The sequence below is a fragment of the Coturnix japonica genome, chromosome 8 (genome assembly GCF_001577835.2).
Source record: "Coturnix japonica isolate 7356 chromosome 8, Coturnix japonica 2.1, whole genome shotgun sequence".
In the NCBI taxonomy this organism is placed as follows: Eukaryota; Metazoa; Chordata; class Aves; order Galliformes; family Phasianidae; genus Coturnix; species Coturnix japonica.
The window spans coordinates 3,699,050-3,713,552 of record NC_029523.1 but is presented as its reverse complement, the minus strand read 5'-3'; the positions used below and the strand labels follow the sequence as shown (position 1 = coordinate 3,713,552).

The 14,503-nt window shown below is 55.0% G+C and overlaps 2 protein-coding genes across 3 annotated transcripts; both read left to right on the top strand.

Moving 5' to 3' along the window:
* Positions 1-166: 166 nt before the first annotated feature.
* DDR2 (discoidin domain receptor tyrosine kinase 2) lies at positions 167-8,221 on the top strand. 2 transcript variants are annotated; one of them, XM_015869442.2, is made up of 17 exons: positions 167-314; positions 2,264-2,364; positions 2,966-3,068; positions 3,176-3,407; positions 3,482-3,629; positions 3,706-3,811; positions 3,914-4,097; positions 4,164-4,407; positions 4,726-4,788; positions 4,965-5,095; positions 5,424-5,634; positions 5,767-5,990; positions 6,109-6,245; positions 6,482-6,673; positions 6,753-6,987; positions 7,239-7,388; positions 7,747-7,890. In XM_015869442.2, exons 2-17 carry the CDS (start codon positions 2,274-2,276, stop codon positions 7,882-7,884), a joined length of 2,589 nt encoding a protein of 862 aa, XP_015724928.1. In that variant the 5' UTR covers positions 167-314; positions 2,264-2,273; the 3' UTR covers positions 7,885-7,890. The 2 variants fall into 2 exon arrangements, with proteins under 2 accessions (XP_015724928.1, XP_032302232.1); XM_032446341.1 differs by lacking the exon at positions 167-314 and having other exon boundaries at positions 2,246-2,364; positions 7,747-8,221.
* Positions 8,222-8,395: 174 nt separating this feature from the next.
* Positions 8,396-14,469, top strand: HSD17B7 (hydroxysteroid 17-beta dehydrogenase 7). The gene is made up of 9 exons (XM_015869450.1): positions 8,396-8,514; positions 8,653-8,856; positions 8,954-9,046; positions 9,584-9,698; positions 10,160-10,354; positions 10,761-10,865; positions 12,191-12,247; positions 12,734-12,832; positions 13,498-14,469. The coding sequence occupies exons 1-9, from the start codon at positions 8,480-8,482 to the stop codon at positions 13,591-13,593; spliced, it is 999 nt and encodes a 332-aa protein (XP_015724936.1). The 5' UTR covers positions 8,396-8,479; the 3' UTR covers positions 13,594-14,469.
* Positions 14,470-14,503: the final 34 nt, after the last annotated feature.

The following is a 14,503-nucleotide window of genomic DNA, read 5'->3' as shown; positions in this document are numbered from 1 at the left end:
TTTTCTCCCTCTCTATGAATGGGTTTTGCTGTAAATTATAGCTTTGCACACATTCCCTCGGGTCGAGGAAAATAACCTCCGCCGAAAAGCCAGCCCGGATTGGTGAGCGGCTCCCCCTCTCCGCTCCCTAATTGAAACCAAATGTGCGAGATGTAGGATTGTGGGATTTCTGGCCGGCTCCCAGGAATCCACAGAATGTGAGCGCGCTCGCAGAGGCATCTTGCATCAGCCCAGGGAAGTTCGCTCCTCGCCTGGCTCCCGCCACCCAGGCGAGGGGCGAGCAGCCCGCCTGCTGCCGTCCCCATCCCACTCCGGTGAGTCCTTTGGGGTATATGGGAAGTGTCTACCCCCAGTCCGGGGGCTTTGGGGGCATGAGGGGTCTGTGATCTGTTTGGACTCTGTGTGTTGGGGCTGGGTGCGGAGTGTGCGTCTGGCAGCGGTGCAGAATGGCCGTGGTGCCCTGCTGTCTCTGCGGTCCCCAACCAGGCACACGTGTCCCCGTGGCTGTGAGGGTCACAGGGACTCTGTTCGGGTGCCCCCAAGCACCCTTTCCCCATCCCAGTGCCGGGGACCCGCTCATGGCTCCCTGTGCCAGGGCTGTGTGGCTGTGTGCCATGGCAGGGTGATGCCATGCGCCGTGGTGGAGTGATGCTATGCGCCATGGTGAGGTGACGCTGCGTGGCTGTGTGCCGTGGCACGGAGCAGGAGGAGGGCCACAGCTTTCGGCTGCCGGGGGCCCGTTTGGGGTGCAGCTCTGCAGGGCCACGTCTGCACCCGCCACCACGGGGCTGTGATGTTGGTGTTTCTCTGGGCAGCCATGAGGGTGAGGCTGATGCTTGCAGTGTGCCATTGGGATGTCCCTGCTGAGCCTGCGGTTGGGGAGATATTGTGGATCCAGAAAACGGGGCTGCCTCCGGCCCAACCAAGATCCATTTTGAGGGAGGAAAGGGACTACAGGGCCTGGCGTGCTGTGCTGCTCTGCAGAGGCTGTGCCAGCAGTGTGTCGTGCTGGGGGCTGTAGTGTCAGCTCCGGACCCCCACCCAAACACCACCAGCCCTGAGCATGGCACATCATGGATGTTCTGGGGGAGATGGGATCCAGCTCCTGGCACAGCTTCGGTGCGCTCAGAAAGCCCTCAGGATCATCACTAAGTTCCATTTGTTTTCATTTACTTTTATCCCTGCTCATTCTCCCTGCTAATTTCAGTAGAAGAAGAGGGGTTGGGAGGGGGGTTGGGGGTGGGGGGTAAGGAAAGAAAAATAAATAAAATTGAAGCGGAAGAGGGAAGCTCAGAAGCAGCAGAAGGTGCCAGGGAGGAACTCCAAAAACGCCATGCAGTAAATATTTCCAATGGTCAGAAAACTTCTGCAAAGCTGTTCAGACAGACCGGTCACTTTTGTCAAAGAGGTGGAACAAAACCCATTTCCAGCTGCTGTGCCAACGTTCGGAACCTCTGCCTGTGCCACACTGTCCTGCTGCTGCCCCTGGTGGGACCGCCTGCGCTCCCTGCATCCGCCCATATAGAAACCCGGCGCCTACAGACACGGCGGCATCTGGTCCCCTGATGCTTACAGGGTTTACTCAGCCTGAAAGAATAGTGGGAAAAATGTCTGCGGATGTCCCTTGGAATGCAGAAGGAAATTGAGATTTTAGCGTTGGAGGAGTTGGCCATCACAAACGGGAGCCTTGCGCTCGCCCGGAGCCGTGTGGTTGAAGATCCAGGCTGGCAGCTCGGCCCTCTCCCTGCATTTTCCGAGCTGTCAGCAGGAAAAAGGGCAACAACATCATACGTCCTTTTCCAAAAGGGAGAGAAGAAAAGGGAAAGCAAGGATTGCTGTAAGTCAGGGGGTGTTTGTGCTGCTGTGGAACTCGCCCTTTGCTCATGGGCTGTGCTTGCTGCATCCTCCCTCTGCTCCAGCAGCACTGAGCTTGGCTCTGCCACGAGAACCATCTTACTATAAATCTCAGACAATTACCTGCTATTATTTCTCGGAGCCAGAAGGCAAGGAAACTGTGCCCTGCAATGTGATACTACTGCCATACAGAATGAGATTGTGCAATGCTTTACTTTTATGGCCATCCCTGGTGCTTCTGTCCTTGGGTTCAGGATGGTGCCAGTCCTGAGCTGGGCTGCTGGAGGCTTCATGTGGCTCTCCTGGCCCTGTTGGCATTGGGGTTATGGCATCGGGGTGCCTCTGAGTGCAGGGGTTGCTCAGCCCATCCCAGCAACAGTGCTGTGACCCTCTGACTGTGTCTCTGCAGGACTCCCGCCATGCCGGCCCTGCCCAGAGCTGCCCTGCTGCTGCTGCTTTTGCTGCTGCTGCTGTGCATCCTGCTGGCAGCCAGAGCCCAGGTCAACCCTGGTAAGTGGGAGCTGGGCAGCAGCCAGAGGCTGTGGGGCTGGGGCACGGCTCCTGGTTGGGACATGGGTATGCCAGCCCTCATCCAGCCAGGCTGGCTTTCTCCTCAACCAGATTTACAGTTCGGGAATTCAGAGGGCTGACCTGCAGTGCGTGCCAAGCCGTGCAGGAAGGCACATGGCACTCAGTGCCCACCCCTCCACATGGGACCGCAATGTGCTCTATTGGGGCTTGGCATTGCCCAGCCCCGCACTGCTCCGTGCACTCTGGTTGCGGGGGGAGTGCTGTGGGTTGGAGCTGGCAGTGAGATGGTAAACAGGGCCAGACAAGTGGCCTTTCAGCAGCGCTCCTGGCAGCCAGGTGCGAAATAACAACCCCTGGGGAGCGGTGTGGATGTAGTTCTGCACAGGGGATGCAGCCCACCCGCCCATCCTGGTACTTTTCCACTCCCTGTGAGGCAGGCGGGAGGGCGAGCACCTGACTTTGACCCATATGCAGGCCAGGGAGCAGCATTACCAAGAGCAGGGGGATGCAGGTGGAATTTGGGGGTGAGTAGAGTCTGGATGGAGGCCTCTCCCACCGCTGCTGATGTGCTTTTTGGCAGCTGTGTGCCGGTACCCCCTGGGAATGTCGGGTGGGCACATCCCCGATGAGGACATCTCAGCCTCCAGCCAGTGGTCTGAGTCCACAGCCGCCAAGTACGGACGGTGAGTGCGGGCAGAGGCAGGGAGAGGGGGGGGCTGAGAAGGGGAAGGATCTGCTGGGGCATGAGGTTGGCATTGGCCCTCCCTGAGTCCTCCTCATGCTGCCCCAGGCTGGACTCGGAGGAGGGCGATGGTGCCTGGTGCCCTGAGATCCCAGTGGAGCCTGACGACCTGAAGGAGTTCCTGCAGATCGACCTGCGTGCCCTGCACTTCATCACACTGGTGGGCACCCAGGGCCGTCACGCCGGGGGACACGGCAATGAGTTTGCCCCTATGTACAAGATCAACTACAGCCGAGATGGCACCCGCTGGATCTCCTGGCGGAACCGGCATGGGAAGCAGGTGAGGAGGCTGCAGGGCACAGCCTTCCCCCATGCCTCAGCACCTTGTTGTGCCCACTGGGTTCTGTTCTCTAGGTCCTGGATGGGAACTCCAACCCCTACGACATCGTCCTCAAGGACCTGGAGCCACCACTCATTGCACGCTTCGTCCGCTTCATCCCTGTCACCGACCACTCCATGAATGTGTGTCTGCGCGTGGAGCTGTATGGCTGCGCATGGCTTGGTGGGTGCCTGTCTGTCTGTCTGTCTGTCTGTCCATCCACCCCATTGGGGCTGAGCTCACTGTCCCTTCCCCACAGACGGGCTGGTGTCCTACAGTGCTCCGGCTGGGCAGCAGCTTGTCTTACCCAGCGGCACCATCATTTACCTGAACGACTCTGTGTATGATGGGGCCTTCGGATACAGGTGAGGACCAGAGTATTGGACAGGAATCAGGGGGTCTCATGGTAGAGCTCACCTGGTAGGGGTAAAGATATGGCTCACAGAGTGCCCCTGTCCCCATGCCAGCATGACAGAGGGCCTGGGCCAGCTGACAGATGGTGTGTCGGGGCTGGATGACTTCACACAGACCCATGAGTACCACGTCTGGCCTGGCTATGACTATGTGGGCTGGCGCAATGAGAGCACTGCTGGCGGCTATGTGGAGATCACCTTTGAGTTCGACCGCATCAGGAACTTCACCACTATGAAGGTCTGCACGCCCTGTGCTCCCCATCCCCTTCCCCTCATTGTGCCATGCTAACGGGTTGCCCCACAGGTGCACTGCAACAACATGTTTTCCAAGGGGGTGAAGATCTTCAAGGAGGTGCAGTGCTATTTCCGTTCTGATGCTGGCGAGTGGGAGCCCAATGCCATCTCCTCAGTGCTGGTGCTGGATGACGTCAACCCCAGTGCCCGCTTTGTCACCGTGCCCCTGCTGCACCGCATGGCCAGTGCCATCAAGTGCCAGTACTACTTTGCAGACACCTGGATGATGTTCAGCGAGATCACCTTCCAGTCAGGTACCGCTGCCCTGCAGGGTCCTCCTGGGGCTCACGGGGAAAGCAGGGCTGTGGGGTGCTTGTGTTCCTGTCCTTAGAATGGTTGGAAAATACCTCTAAGATCATCCAGTCCAACCACCAGCTCATCCCAACTGTGCCAACTGAACCGTGTCTTTCAGTGCCATGTCTCAGATGCAGGTGGTCCTTGAACACCTGCAGGGATAGTGACTCCACCACCCCCCCAAGCAGCTTGTGCCACTGCCTCACCACTGTTTCAGAGAAGAATTCTTTTCCTAATATCCAGTCCATCCTTGACAGTCTCCTCTTCTCCCTTGCCAGATGCAGCCATGTACAACAACTCAGCAGTTCCCCCGGAGATGCCCATGGCCCCCACCACATCCGGTAAGGCACCATAAAGCACCTCACACCAAACCTGGTGGAGGCTGGGGTCACCTTCTCTTGGGAAGATGCACAGAGGCTCCAAAAGGGGAAGATCTGCCTCATCTGATGGAGAAAAGTGTGCAGGGTTTCTCTCCTCACCCCAGAGTGATCAAGCTTGTGTTGTCCCCTCCTGCCAGACCCCACGCTCAAGATGGACGATAGCAACACACGCATCCTGATCGGGTGCCTGGTGGCAATCATCTTCATCCTGGTGGCCATCATAGTCATCATCCTGTGGCGGCAGTTCTGGCAGAAGATGCTGGAGAAGGTGAGTGAGACAGCTGTGGGGCCTCTGTGCCACCCGCAGCTAGTTGAGGGCTCAGTGGTGACCAGTCCAAATGCTTCTCCGTGGGGCCAGATGGCAGAGGGGGACAGGCTGAGGGACAAGCGGGGGTATGCAAGGATATGTGCCCTCCCCAGTTCCACCAGTATGGGACACGGTACCAGAGAGGGGTTCTGAGCGTGTGCTCAGGGTTAGCCATGGCCATGGTGATGAGATCTGTTGTTGGGACAGTTTACTGAGCCCAGGGGACCCCATGGGATAGCACACACCAGGGTCCTATCCCAGCTCTTGCCTCACTTACCCCCTCCTGCAGGCATCACGGAGGATGCTGGATGATGAGATGACCGTCAGCCTCTCCCTGCCCAGTGAATCCAGCATGTTCAATCACAATCGCTCCTCCTCCTCCAGTGAGCACGAGTCCAATTCCACCTACGACCGCATATTTCCCTTGGGTCCAGACTACCAGGAGCCCTCACGCCTGATCCGCAAGCTGCCTGAATTCACAGCGGGTGAGGAGGACACAGGTAAGGAATGGGAGATCCTCCTGGAGTCACTGTGGTACAATTACATTGCAACAGGCATAGCGCTGGGTGGGAGCTGCCCCATGCCCTGTGGGCTGCATGCCCATGGCAGGATCATCCCCGCTGTCTCCCCAGGCTGCAGTGGCCCCGTGAAGCCATCCCCAGCCAGTGGCCCCGAGGGTGTCCCGCACTACGCCGAAGCTGAGATTGTGAACCTGCAGGGCGTCACAGGTGGCAACACCTACTCGGTGCCGGCCCTCACCATGGACCTGCTGTCTGGAAAGGACGTAGCTGTCGAGGAGTTCCCCAGGAAGCTGCTGACCTTCAAGGAGAAGCTAGGGGAGGGTCAGTTTGGGGAGGTGAGCTGGAGCTGGCAGGCACAAAGCCTCTGTGTGCTGGGATAGATGGAGCTGGTGCTTGTGGTAACCAAAGGAGACCACTGCTGGAGGATATGTCCACATGTGGCCTCCTTCCCAGGTTCATCTCTGTGAGGTGGAGGGGATGGAGAAGTTTGCAGACAAGGAATTTACCCTGGAGGGCTTGGATGCCAGCCCCAACTGCCCCGTTCTAGTGGCTGTGAAGATGCTGAGGGCCGATGCCAACAAGAATGCCAGGTACCACCCTCACAGCACAGCCCCTGGTGGGACAGCTGCATCCTCTGGGCTGTGTCCCCAGCTTCCAGCACACTTGGATGCCACGGGTCCTACCCATCTCCTGCCCACACAGCCCATCCCACACTGCCCCCAGGCCCAGGGGAAGGTCCCCCTGCCATGTCCTGTGGCAATTGTGCACTTTACCCCATCGTGCTGGGGTGTCTGTTTTTAATCCCTGTGGTTTCTGTTCTGGAAAGGAATGATTTCCTGAAGGAAATCAAGATCATGTCACGGCTCAAGGACCCAAATATCATCCGGCTCCTGGGGGTGTGTGTCACAGATGACCCGCTGTGCATGATTACAGAATACATGGAGAACGGAGACCTCAACCAGTTCCTGTCCCGCCACGAGGCACAGAGCCCTCCTGATGCCCAGGTGCCCACCATCAGGTAGTGCTGTGGGTGGGGGCACAGGGACGGTGGGGCACCCGGTGTCGCCCAGCCCCTCAGCCCTGCTCGGTGTCCCCAGCTACAGCAACCTGCGCTTCATGGCCACCCAGATTGCATCTGGGATGAAGTACCTGGCATCCCTGAACTTTGTGCACCGAGACCTGGCAACCCGGAATTGCCTGGTGGGCAACAACTACACCATCAAGATTGCTGACTTCGGCATGAGCCGGAACCTCTACAGCGGGGATTACTACCGCATCCAGGGCCGTGCTGTGCTGCCCATCCGCTGGATGTCCTGGGAGAGCATCCTGCTGGTACGGCTGAGTGTCATGGGTCCACTGGTGGCATCTTCATCTTGGATGGCACTGTGCCTGGAGGGTGGCCTTAGGAAGCACAAGGGGGAAAGGGATCCCTTTGGAAGATGGGATGAGAGCATTGCGGTCACGCTCTGTCCCCGTGCTGGGCATGGAGCTGGGAGGTTCAGGAGGCTTTGATCTCCAGGGGGGAGATCTATGGGGCTGTAGGGTGTTGCTTATCCCAATTTTGCTTTGCTTGCCCCCGCCAGGGCAAATTCACCACGGCCAGCGATGTGTGGGCATTTGGTGTGACACTGTGGGAGACCTTCACGCTGTGCCGGGAGCAGCCCTACTCACAGCTGTCTGATGAGCAGGTCATCGAGAACACCGGAGAGTTCTTCCGGGACCAGGGCCGGCAGGTAGGAACGGGGTGGGCAGCACCAGGTGGGGGCTGTGGGCCTGGGGAGAATCGTAGAACCATAGAGTCATCAAGGTTGGAAAAGACTGCTAAGATCACCTTGTCCAACCATGAATCCATCAGGATGCTGAGGGGCTGGATGGGGTGTCTGGGAGCTCTTTGCCATCAACATGAAGTCCCAAGTGCATGGGGGAATCAGGCTCCCCAGGGCCAGTACAGTGAGACAGTAGCACAGAATGCCCATAGAGGTGGTGGGTGCCACCCAAGGTCACTCAAACAATTCCGTGACGTTATGATTTTGCTGTCATCCATTGTTTGTACATGGCATTAACTCTCTCTCTTTGCCTTTTGTTTCCAAGACGTACCTTCCCAAGCCTGCTCTGTGCCCCGACTCTATCTATAAGCTAATGCTGAGCTGCTGGAGACGGGACACTAAAGACCGTCCCTCCTTCCAAGACCTGCACCGCCAGCTGCAGGAGGCGGCCGCCGAGGAGTGACCCCGTGCTCAGCAGGCACCCACTAACCAGGAGGAGAGTCCCAATGCGGCAGGGGGAGCACAGGGCAGCACGGCCTGGGGGGCTCCGAGCTGGACTGAGGTTATTTATTGGGGACAGTGACTGTGTGGGCCCAGCACCACGTGCCTTAAGGAAACCCACCCAGCACCTTCATGTGGACAGGACGAACTGTGGACTTCAGGGCGGTGCACGGACCCCCTCTGACTCTTTTTTTTTTATACACCGTTACTTCATCGCGGCTCCATTCGCAGTACCCTATTGCTGAGGCGTGTATATATTCAGTAGATACACCTGTATATACGGGAGAACCAGCTGAAGAGCTGCTCGGTGTCGTGATTTCCTTTGGGGTGACACGTGGGGAATCAGCCTAATGGGCGGGGGCTTAAACAAACCCCTCCCACAACCGTCCCACCGCCCCGCCCCTCCTGTCGCCCCATAATCACGCCACCAAACGTGTGGCCACGCCTCCTGTGCCATCACCCATTGGTCTAGAAGGGAGGCGGGGCCATAACGTAGGCAGGGCTGGCGGATATAGGGCGGAGGGACGGGGTGCGCCGGGAGCGTGGAGTGGAGCGGGATGGAGCGAGTGGTGCTGGTGACCGGAGCCAGCGGGTGAGCGCGTGGGGGTGGACGGATGGACGGCTGGGACGTTGGGGGTGGTGGTGGTATGGTATAGTATGGTATAGTATAGTATGGTATAGTATGGTATTGTATGGTATTGCTTGTGCTTGATGCTGCTCACCGTTGCAGCGGCGTGGGGCTGGCGCTGTGCAGGCGGCTGCTGGGGGAGGATGGACGCATCCACCTGTGTCTCGCCTGCCGTAATACACAGAAAGCCGAGACCACCCGGGACCTGGTGCTGCAGGAGTTCCCCGCTGCGCAGGTCTCCACCGTGGAGGTGGATCTGGGTAACCTGGCCTCCGTGCTGCGTGCTGCACAGGAGCTGCGCTGCAGGTGAGTGGGTGTCCATAGTGTCCTCATCTGACCCCCCCTGCTGTCCCCGTGTGACCCCGCCGTGTCCTGCTCACCCCACTGTCTGCTCTTCCTGCAGGTTCCAACGCCTGGATTTTGTCTACCTCAATGCTGGCATCATGCCCAACCCGCACGTCAACTTCAAGGCTCTCTGGAAGGGGCTCCTGACCGGGTAGGGATGGGGGTGTCACTGTGGGCCAGCCCTGATTCAAAGCTAAAGGGTCTAAACCAATGGACCCTAACTCAGCTTAGAGTCACAGCTCAGATTGGAAGGGATCTTCAAGATTCTTTTGTTCAAATGAAATCCACGCTTGTTTAGTTGAAAACCTTTGCCCTGGAGCAGCAGGAGGTGTGGCTGTGCGTGCGGTCTGAGCCCTGCTGTTGGGCCAGCTGTGAGCTGGAGGGAAGGTTGGTGCTTAGCCCAGACTTGGGGAGGAGTGAGAAACACTTGTGTGTTCTTGGGGGTTGAAGCGTACTCTCAATGTTTCTGTGTTTTTTGGTTTCCCAGCTGTAGGTCACAGTGTTTTGTGATGGTGGGGTGTTAATGGGAGAGCTGAGCTGAGCATCAAAGTTATGGTTATGGTATTGCTGGGTGCTGAATGTAGGCACTAGGCTGCTTTCCTTATCTGCTAATACGTTTCTGTTCCATGCTTGAGATTGGTTTTCAAATCTGAATGCTTCCTCTCTATTTCCCACCCATGGCTTCTAGGAGGCTGCTCCATATGCTGACCACTGCAGAAGGCGTCATGACGCAGACAGACAGACTGAACGGGGATGGGCTGCAGGAGGTGTTTACCACCAACCTTTTCGGACACTTCATCCTGGTGAGGCTGTGTGAAGGTCTGGGCAGTGCAGCACAGTGTGTGCTGATGTGGGTTCTGCCTTACGATCCTGCTGCAACCTCAGGCCTGACAGATAATGAACGATAAGAGCAAAGTCACGAGGTCATTGTAAGGATTAATGCAATCTAAAGCTTAGTCAGTGGGTAGAGGTAAATCAGGCACAGCTCCTTCTCTCTCCAAGGAGGCCACCAAGGCTTGGCTCTGTGCACTTCTGAGGTGCTCCATTGAGCTGTGCAGGATGCTGCCACTGCATGTACAGCTTCCTGGGGAAACCTGGGCTGAAGCTGCACTTTGTGGCTGCTTTTTCATTACTTCCTGTACATCTTGGCATGGCTCACGTGCAGCCCATCTATGAAGGATGACCATTAGTAGGAAAGCTGAGCCTGCAGCTTTTCAGTATGGTTAAAATGATGCCATAAAGCATGGTGACAATTCTTTTTCAGATTCGTCAGCTCGAGTCTCTGCTCTGTGGTAATGAAAAGCCATCGCGACTCATCTGGACCTCTTCCAGCAATGCAAGGGAATCTGCCTTCAGCCTGGCTGACTATCAGCATGCCAAGGGGCAGGAATCATATAGTTCCTCCAAATATGCCACTGACCTGACAAGTGTCGTTCTGAACAGGAAATTTAATAAGCAGGTGATGATAGGAATTGTATGAAGGACTTAATGAGCACCTACTGTGTGTAATTATTGTTGTTGCCTTGCTGCATTAGTTCACTGCAATCAGATATGTGCCTTAATGCATAGGAACTGGCTGTGGCTGCACTGGTGGGGCATGCAAGCTGCCAGCCACCAGGCTTCCTGCTTGGGCCATCCACTACAGAGTATTTCAGATAGCAGAAGCTTTAAGGAGAGGTTCCTACCTTGCAAGCTTTGCTTTCCTTTTTAAACCAAAGAACTGGTCTTAAAGAGCAAAGGGATGAAGTGCTGGCCACTCAGGTGCATGTGCCTGTTGGTGCACTTGAGATCCTGCCAGAAGGAGAGGATAGGAGCCCTTCTTTACTATTGTGTATTTACAGACTGACCTGGTTTCTTCTCTGCAGGGTCTGTATTCCAGCGTTGTTTGTCCTGGCCTCGTTATGTCCAACATGACCTTCAGAATTCTGCCCGTTTTTCTGTGGGTGCTGCTGATGCCCATCATGTTTTTGGTAAGAGGCTTTTAGCTGGTTTGAGGGAGCTCTTTAGGGCAGCCTGCTTGTGGCTTCTCACTACTATTATGGCTCTGTAGCTCTTCTGTTGAATTGAACAGGCTTGCCCTGTGTGGGCAGCTTGCTGACTTGTTTGAGGGGCTGGTGGTTCCTCAAAGCAACCCTGTGGCCTTCTGGAGCAGCAGGCTTCCTGGGAGGAGAGAGGTGGCAGTCTCCTTCTCTAGGAGCTTCTTGGAGCAAGGGGCACAGAGCGGGGAGCTAATGACACCCGTTTAACCCACACCAGGTAGGTGCTGCTGCTCTTGCTACATGCTCTGACACAGCTTGTTATCTGGGGTGGCTTTCAGGGCCTTCTCTGAATGTCTGCTTCTTGTGGGCTGGTTTCCCAGTGAAGGTGCAAAGCACAGCTTGGAGAATGGAAGGAAAAGGCCTTGCTGTATCTGCTTCTCACTGGGAGGAGGGCACTGCTGGTGTCTTTATTCTGCTGTGTGTTCCTTGTGGGAAGGAGAAACAGGTGTAGCCAGGTCTTGCCAACCTGTCCTTGGGTACTGTGCATCCTGGTTTTCCCAGCAGAGCTCCTCAAAGCAGCTCTGCTGTTGGGAAGTACTGCACACAGACAGAGCTCAGCCTTTCAGCTGTAGCAGCATCAGCAAGACTTCCTGTGCCAGCCTGGTGAGGGCCTGCAAAATAACATGCTTTCCAGCAGCAGTGGAGTTCTGGACAAAGCTTATCCCTTGTTTCTTGACATGCTGTTTGTTTTTGCAACAGACTTTGACTTTCTTAGAGGCACAGAAAGAACACTGAGAAAATGCCAAGTTGTTTTCTGTCTTTCTATCCTCCTACTTCCCAAAAGCCGTCTTTGCCTTTGTTCTTATAGCTTCAGCTTTCCAGACTCTGTGCAGTTCTGGCCTTGCTGCAGGCTGCCTGCCCCAGCTGCCCAAGCAGTCAGTAGCTGATCCTGGCAGATCACCTTTCTCCTGTCAATGGAGAAGGCAGTGCCTTCTCACTTGTCTTTAGCACTGATGGTGTTGTGGACCCACTTGTCTCCAGCCATATCACAATCACACAGGGCAGGAGGCACAGTGTCTGTGGGCCGTATGCTTGCCTTCCTGCCTGTGGAGTGAGGCTTGCTGGTCTGGTGGGTGGCCCAGGAAACCAAGCTTGTGGGAACAGAGGGATGCTTCAGTTGTAAGCGTGCAGCAATGACTTTAGGCAGATTTGAAAGCATTTCTATCCCTGGTAGGTGGTCTTGTGTTGTTGAGCTTATCAAAGAAACTTTGGGTCAAAATACTAATTCCTTCTTGTATTTTTTTTTCCCCCATCAGATACGTTTCTTTGCCAAGACTTACACTCTGACACCGTATAATGGAGCAGAAGCTCATGTAAGTGCTTTGCTATTTAGTTTAATAGCCCTCTTTCTTGGGTAGCTCTTCCCAGCACCTGCAGGCTTTAACCAAGAGCCCCTCTACAGGGTTGGATTTCTCCTCTGAATCCCTTACAGCATTGAGTACTGTGAGACCAGCAGTAACCAGGGCTGATCCCACGGGGGCCCTTTGTCAGGTGTCCAGAGAAGGTGTGTGTGTGGGGGGGGGGGGGTTAGGCAAACCTCTGCCCCTTCTTTTCCTGATGTGGAAGGTATTGCCCTGCTTGCTTGCTGTCAAACTACAGGTGCATAGACAGAGGGTGATGCAGACAGGGTAGGTTAAAGCTCAGGGCAGCCAGTTTGGAATTTCTTCTTCAGGTATCTGCTCTCCCCATGCTTAATGAAAGCACCCATGGCATTTTCACCCATGTCAGCCAGAAGATGGGTCCCTACCTATAGGTTTTTGGCTGGGACTGCCTGCGTGACTCTGTGCTGTTTTTCCTAGGTGTGGCTGTTCAAGCAGAAGCCAGAATACCTGGATCCACTTGTGAAGTATCACAGCTGTACCTCTGGACTCGGGAAGAACTATGTGGAGCCTAGAAAGGTGAAAGCAGCCTCTTGCTGTGGGGGCTTAGCTTGGCTGGGGTCCTGCTGTGTGCTGCCTGGCACAGAGCACAAGGGTTGGTGATGGAGGTCCTGGGGCTGGAGAGGAAACTAGATGTGTGCTGAGCAGCAGAGAGGGCTGTGGGACTATCTATGAGGTTTTCCTGGAGTAACAGATCTGCCATTCCCATGCTAGTCTGGAAGCTCTTAGGACCGGCTGGGAAGGTTTGTGGTGGAGGATGTGGAGCTCAGCATGCTGCAGGGCTCAGTCAGACTGTTCTGTCTGTTCCTTAATTGAGCAATCCCTTAATGGGGCTGGGGGTTATGGGAACAAAGGCAGCAGTAAATACTTTTACTGTCAGCTGATGTTCAGGTGGTAGCAGGGAAGCGTGGGAGCTGGAGGTACTTTTGGTCTCTGACAGTGTGTTATGGCTGTGACTGCTGCACCACAAGCTTGACTTGAATGGGCTGTGTCCATGACCTGGTTTTTTGGCAGTGAAGATCTTGCTCAGAACAGGATCAGTGTGTTATGATGCTTCCCCACAATATGCTCTGGGCTGGAGATGAATGGCCTTTGGGTGCCCTTCTAGAGCACACAGAGCTGCCCTCAGCATCTGTACAGTCTGCCACTGGTGACATCTCAGTACCTTTCTTATTCTTTTCCAGCTTGATGTGGATGAAGAAACTGCTGAGAAATTTTTCCAGAAGCTGTTGGAACTGGAGGAAAAAACTCTAGAGAAATACAATGACCTCCTAGATTAAATAAAACTCCTCCTCAGTGAGTTAAGGCTTCTATCAGTAACACGGGCTTCCTTCATTCTGGTGCTGCTTGGGGGTGCCTGCTGTTCTGTGGGCATGTGGTTTCAGCACTGATCTTCCTTCTCTACAGAAGGTGAACAGTTCCTGAAAGTGGAAATGTGAGAACTGAAGAAAAACATTTAGTCTTTGTGGTATGGGATTTTTCTGGCATAAAACTGAAGACCTGGTATAGTTACAACTGTCCTAACACAGGTGTGAGGTGTTGTCTTCTTAAAACATGACTGAACTGTGTACAGTTCAAGAGGAGCCTCAGAACATGGTTTGAATGTGGCTTGGTGCAGGGAAGGCAACAGCCTGGGGAGCTGCTTGTTTATTGTGGCTCCACCAGTCCTTAGAGATGGTTTGAACTCGTGACCTGTGGCTAATCCTGATATACTTGAAGGGCCCATCTCCAGCTGAGCTACTTCTGTTTGCACCCCAGAGCTTGGGCCAGCGTTCCACTGAGCCAGTAAGATTGAACCTTGCTGAAGGTCAGGCTGCGTATGGCCCTGAAGCAAAACTCCTGAAGAAGCAGGATTGTCCCTGGAATGGGACAGTCGACCCTTGTCTATGCTGTGAGGAGGGAGAGCTGGAAAACATGAGCCATCCCTTGGATTTGGGGCCCTATGTTCTAGCCATGACTGATTGGGAAGGCTGAAGCTGTTGAAGTTATCTGGGTTTCAGGGCCTGACTGCTGTACTTGTTGCAAGAATGAGGTTACCTTGTTATTTGTATCTATTTAACTGTCTTTTTATATTTAATAAGTATTCTTCTTGTTCTCTATCTCACGAGTACCTGGTGTACTTCCAATGCTGCAACAAATAAAGATATTAGCACTCACTTGTCCTTGCTTTGATGGAGTTTTTGCTGTGCT

Excerpts from the sequence above, each read along its gene's own strand:
- HSD17B7 (XM_015869450.1), top strand. The coding sequence starts at position 8,480 with ATGGAGCGAGTGGTGCTGGTGACCGGAGCCAGCGG. Across the intron at positions 9,699-10,159 it reads TTTTCGGACACTTCATCCTG|ATTCGTCAGCTCGAGTCTCT; the intron begins GTGAGGCTGTGT and ends ATTCTTTTTCAG. Across the intron at positions 12,833-13,497 it reads ACTATGTGGAGCCTAGAAAG|CTTGATGTGGATGAAGAAAC; the intron begins GTGAAAGCAGCC and ends ATTCTTTTCCAG.
- DDR2 (XM_032446341.1), top strand. The coding sequence starts at position 2,274 with ATGCCGGCCCTGCCCAGAGCTGCCCTGCTGCTGCTGCTTTTGCTGCTG. Across the intron at positions 3,408-3,481 it reads GGAACCGGCATGGGAAGCAG|GTCCTGGATGGGAACTCCAA; the intron begins GTGAGGAGGCTG and ends TCTGTTCTCTAG. Across the intron at positions 4,408-4,725 it reads CGAGATCACCTTCCAGTCAG|ATGCAGCCATGTACAACAAC; the intron begins GTACCGCTGCCC and ends CTCCCTTGCCAG.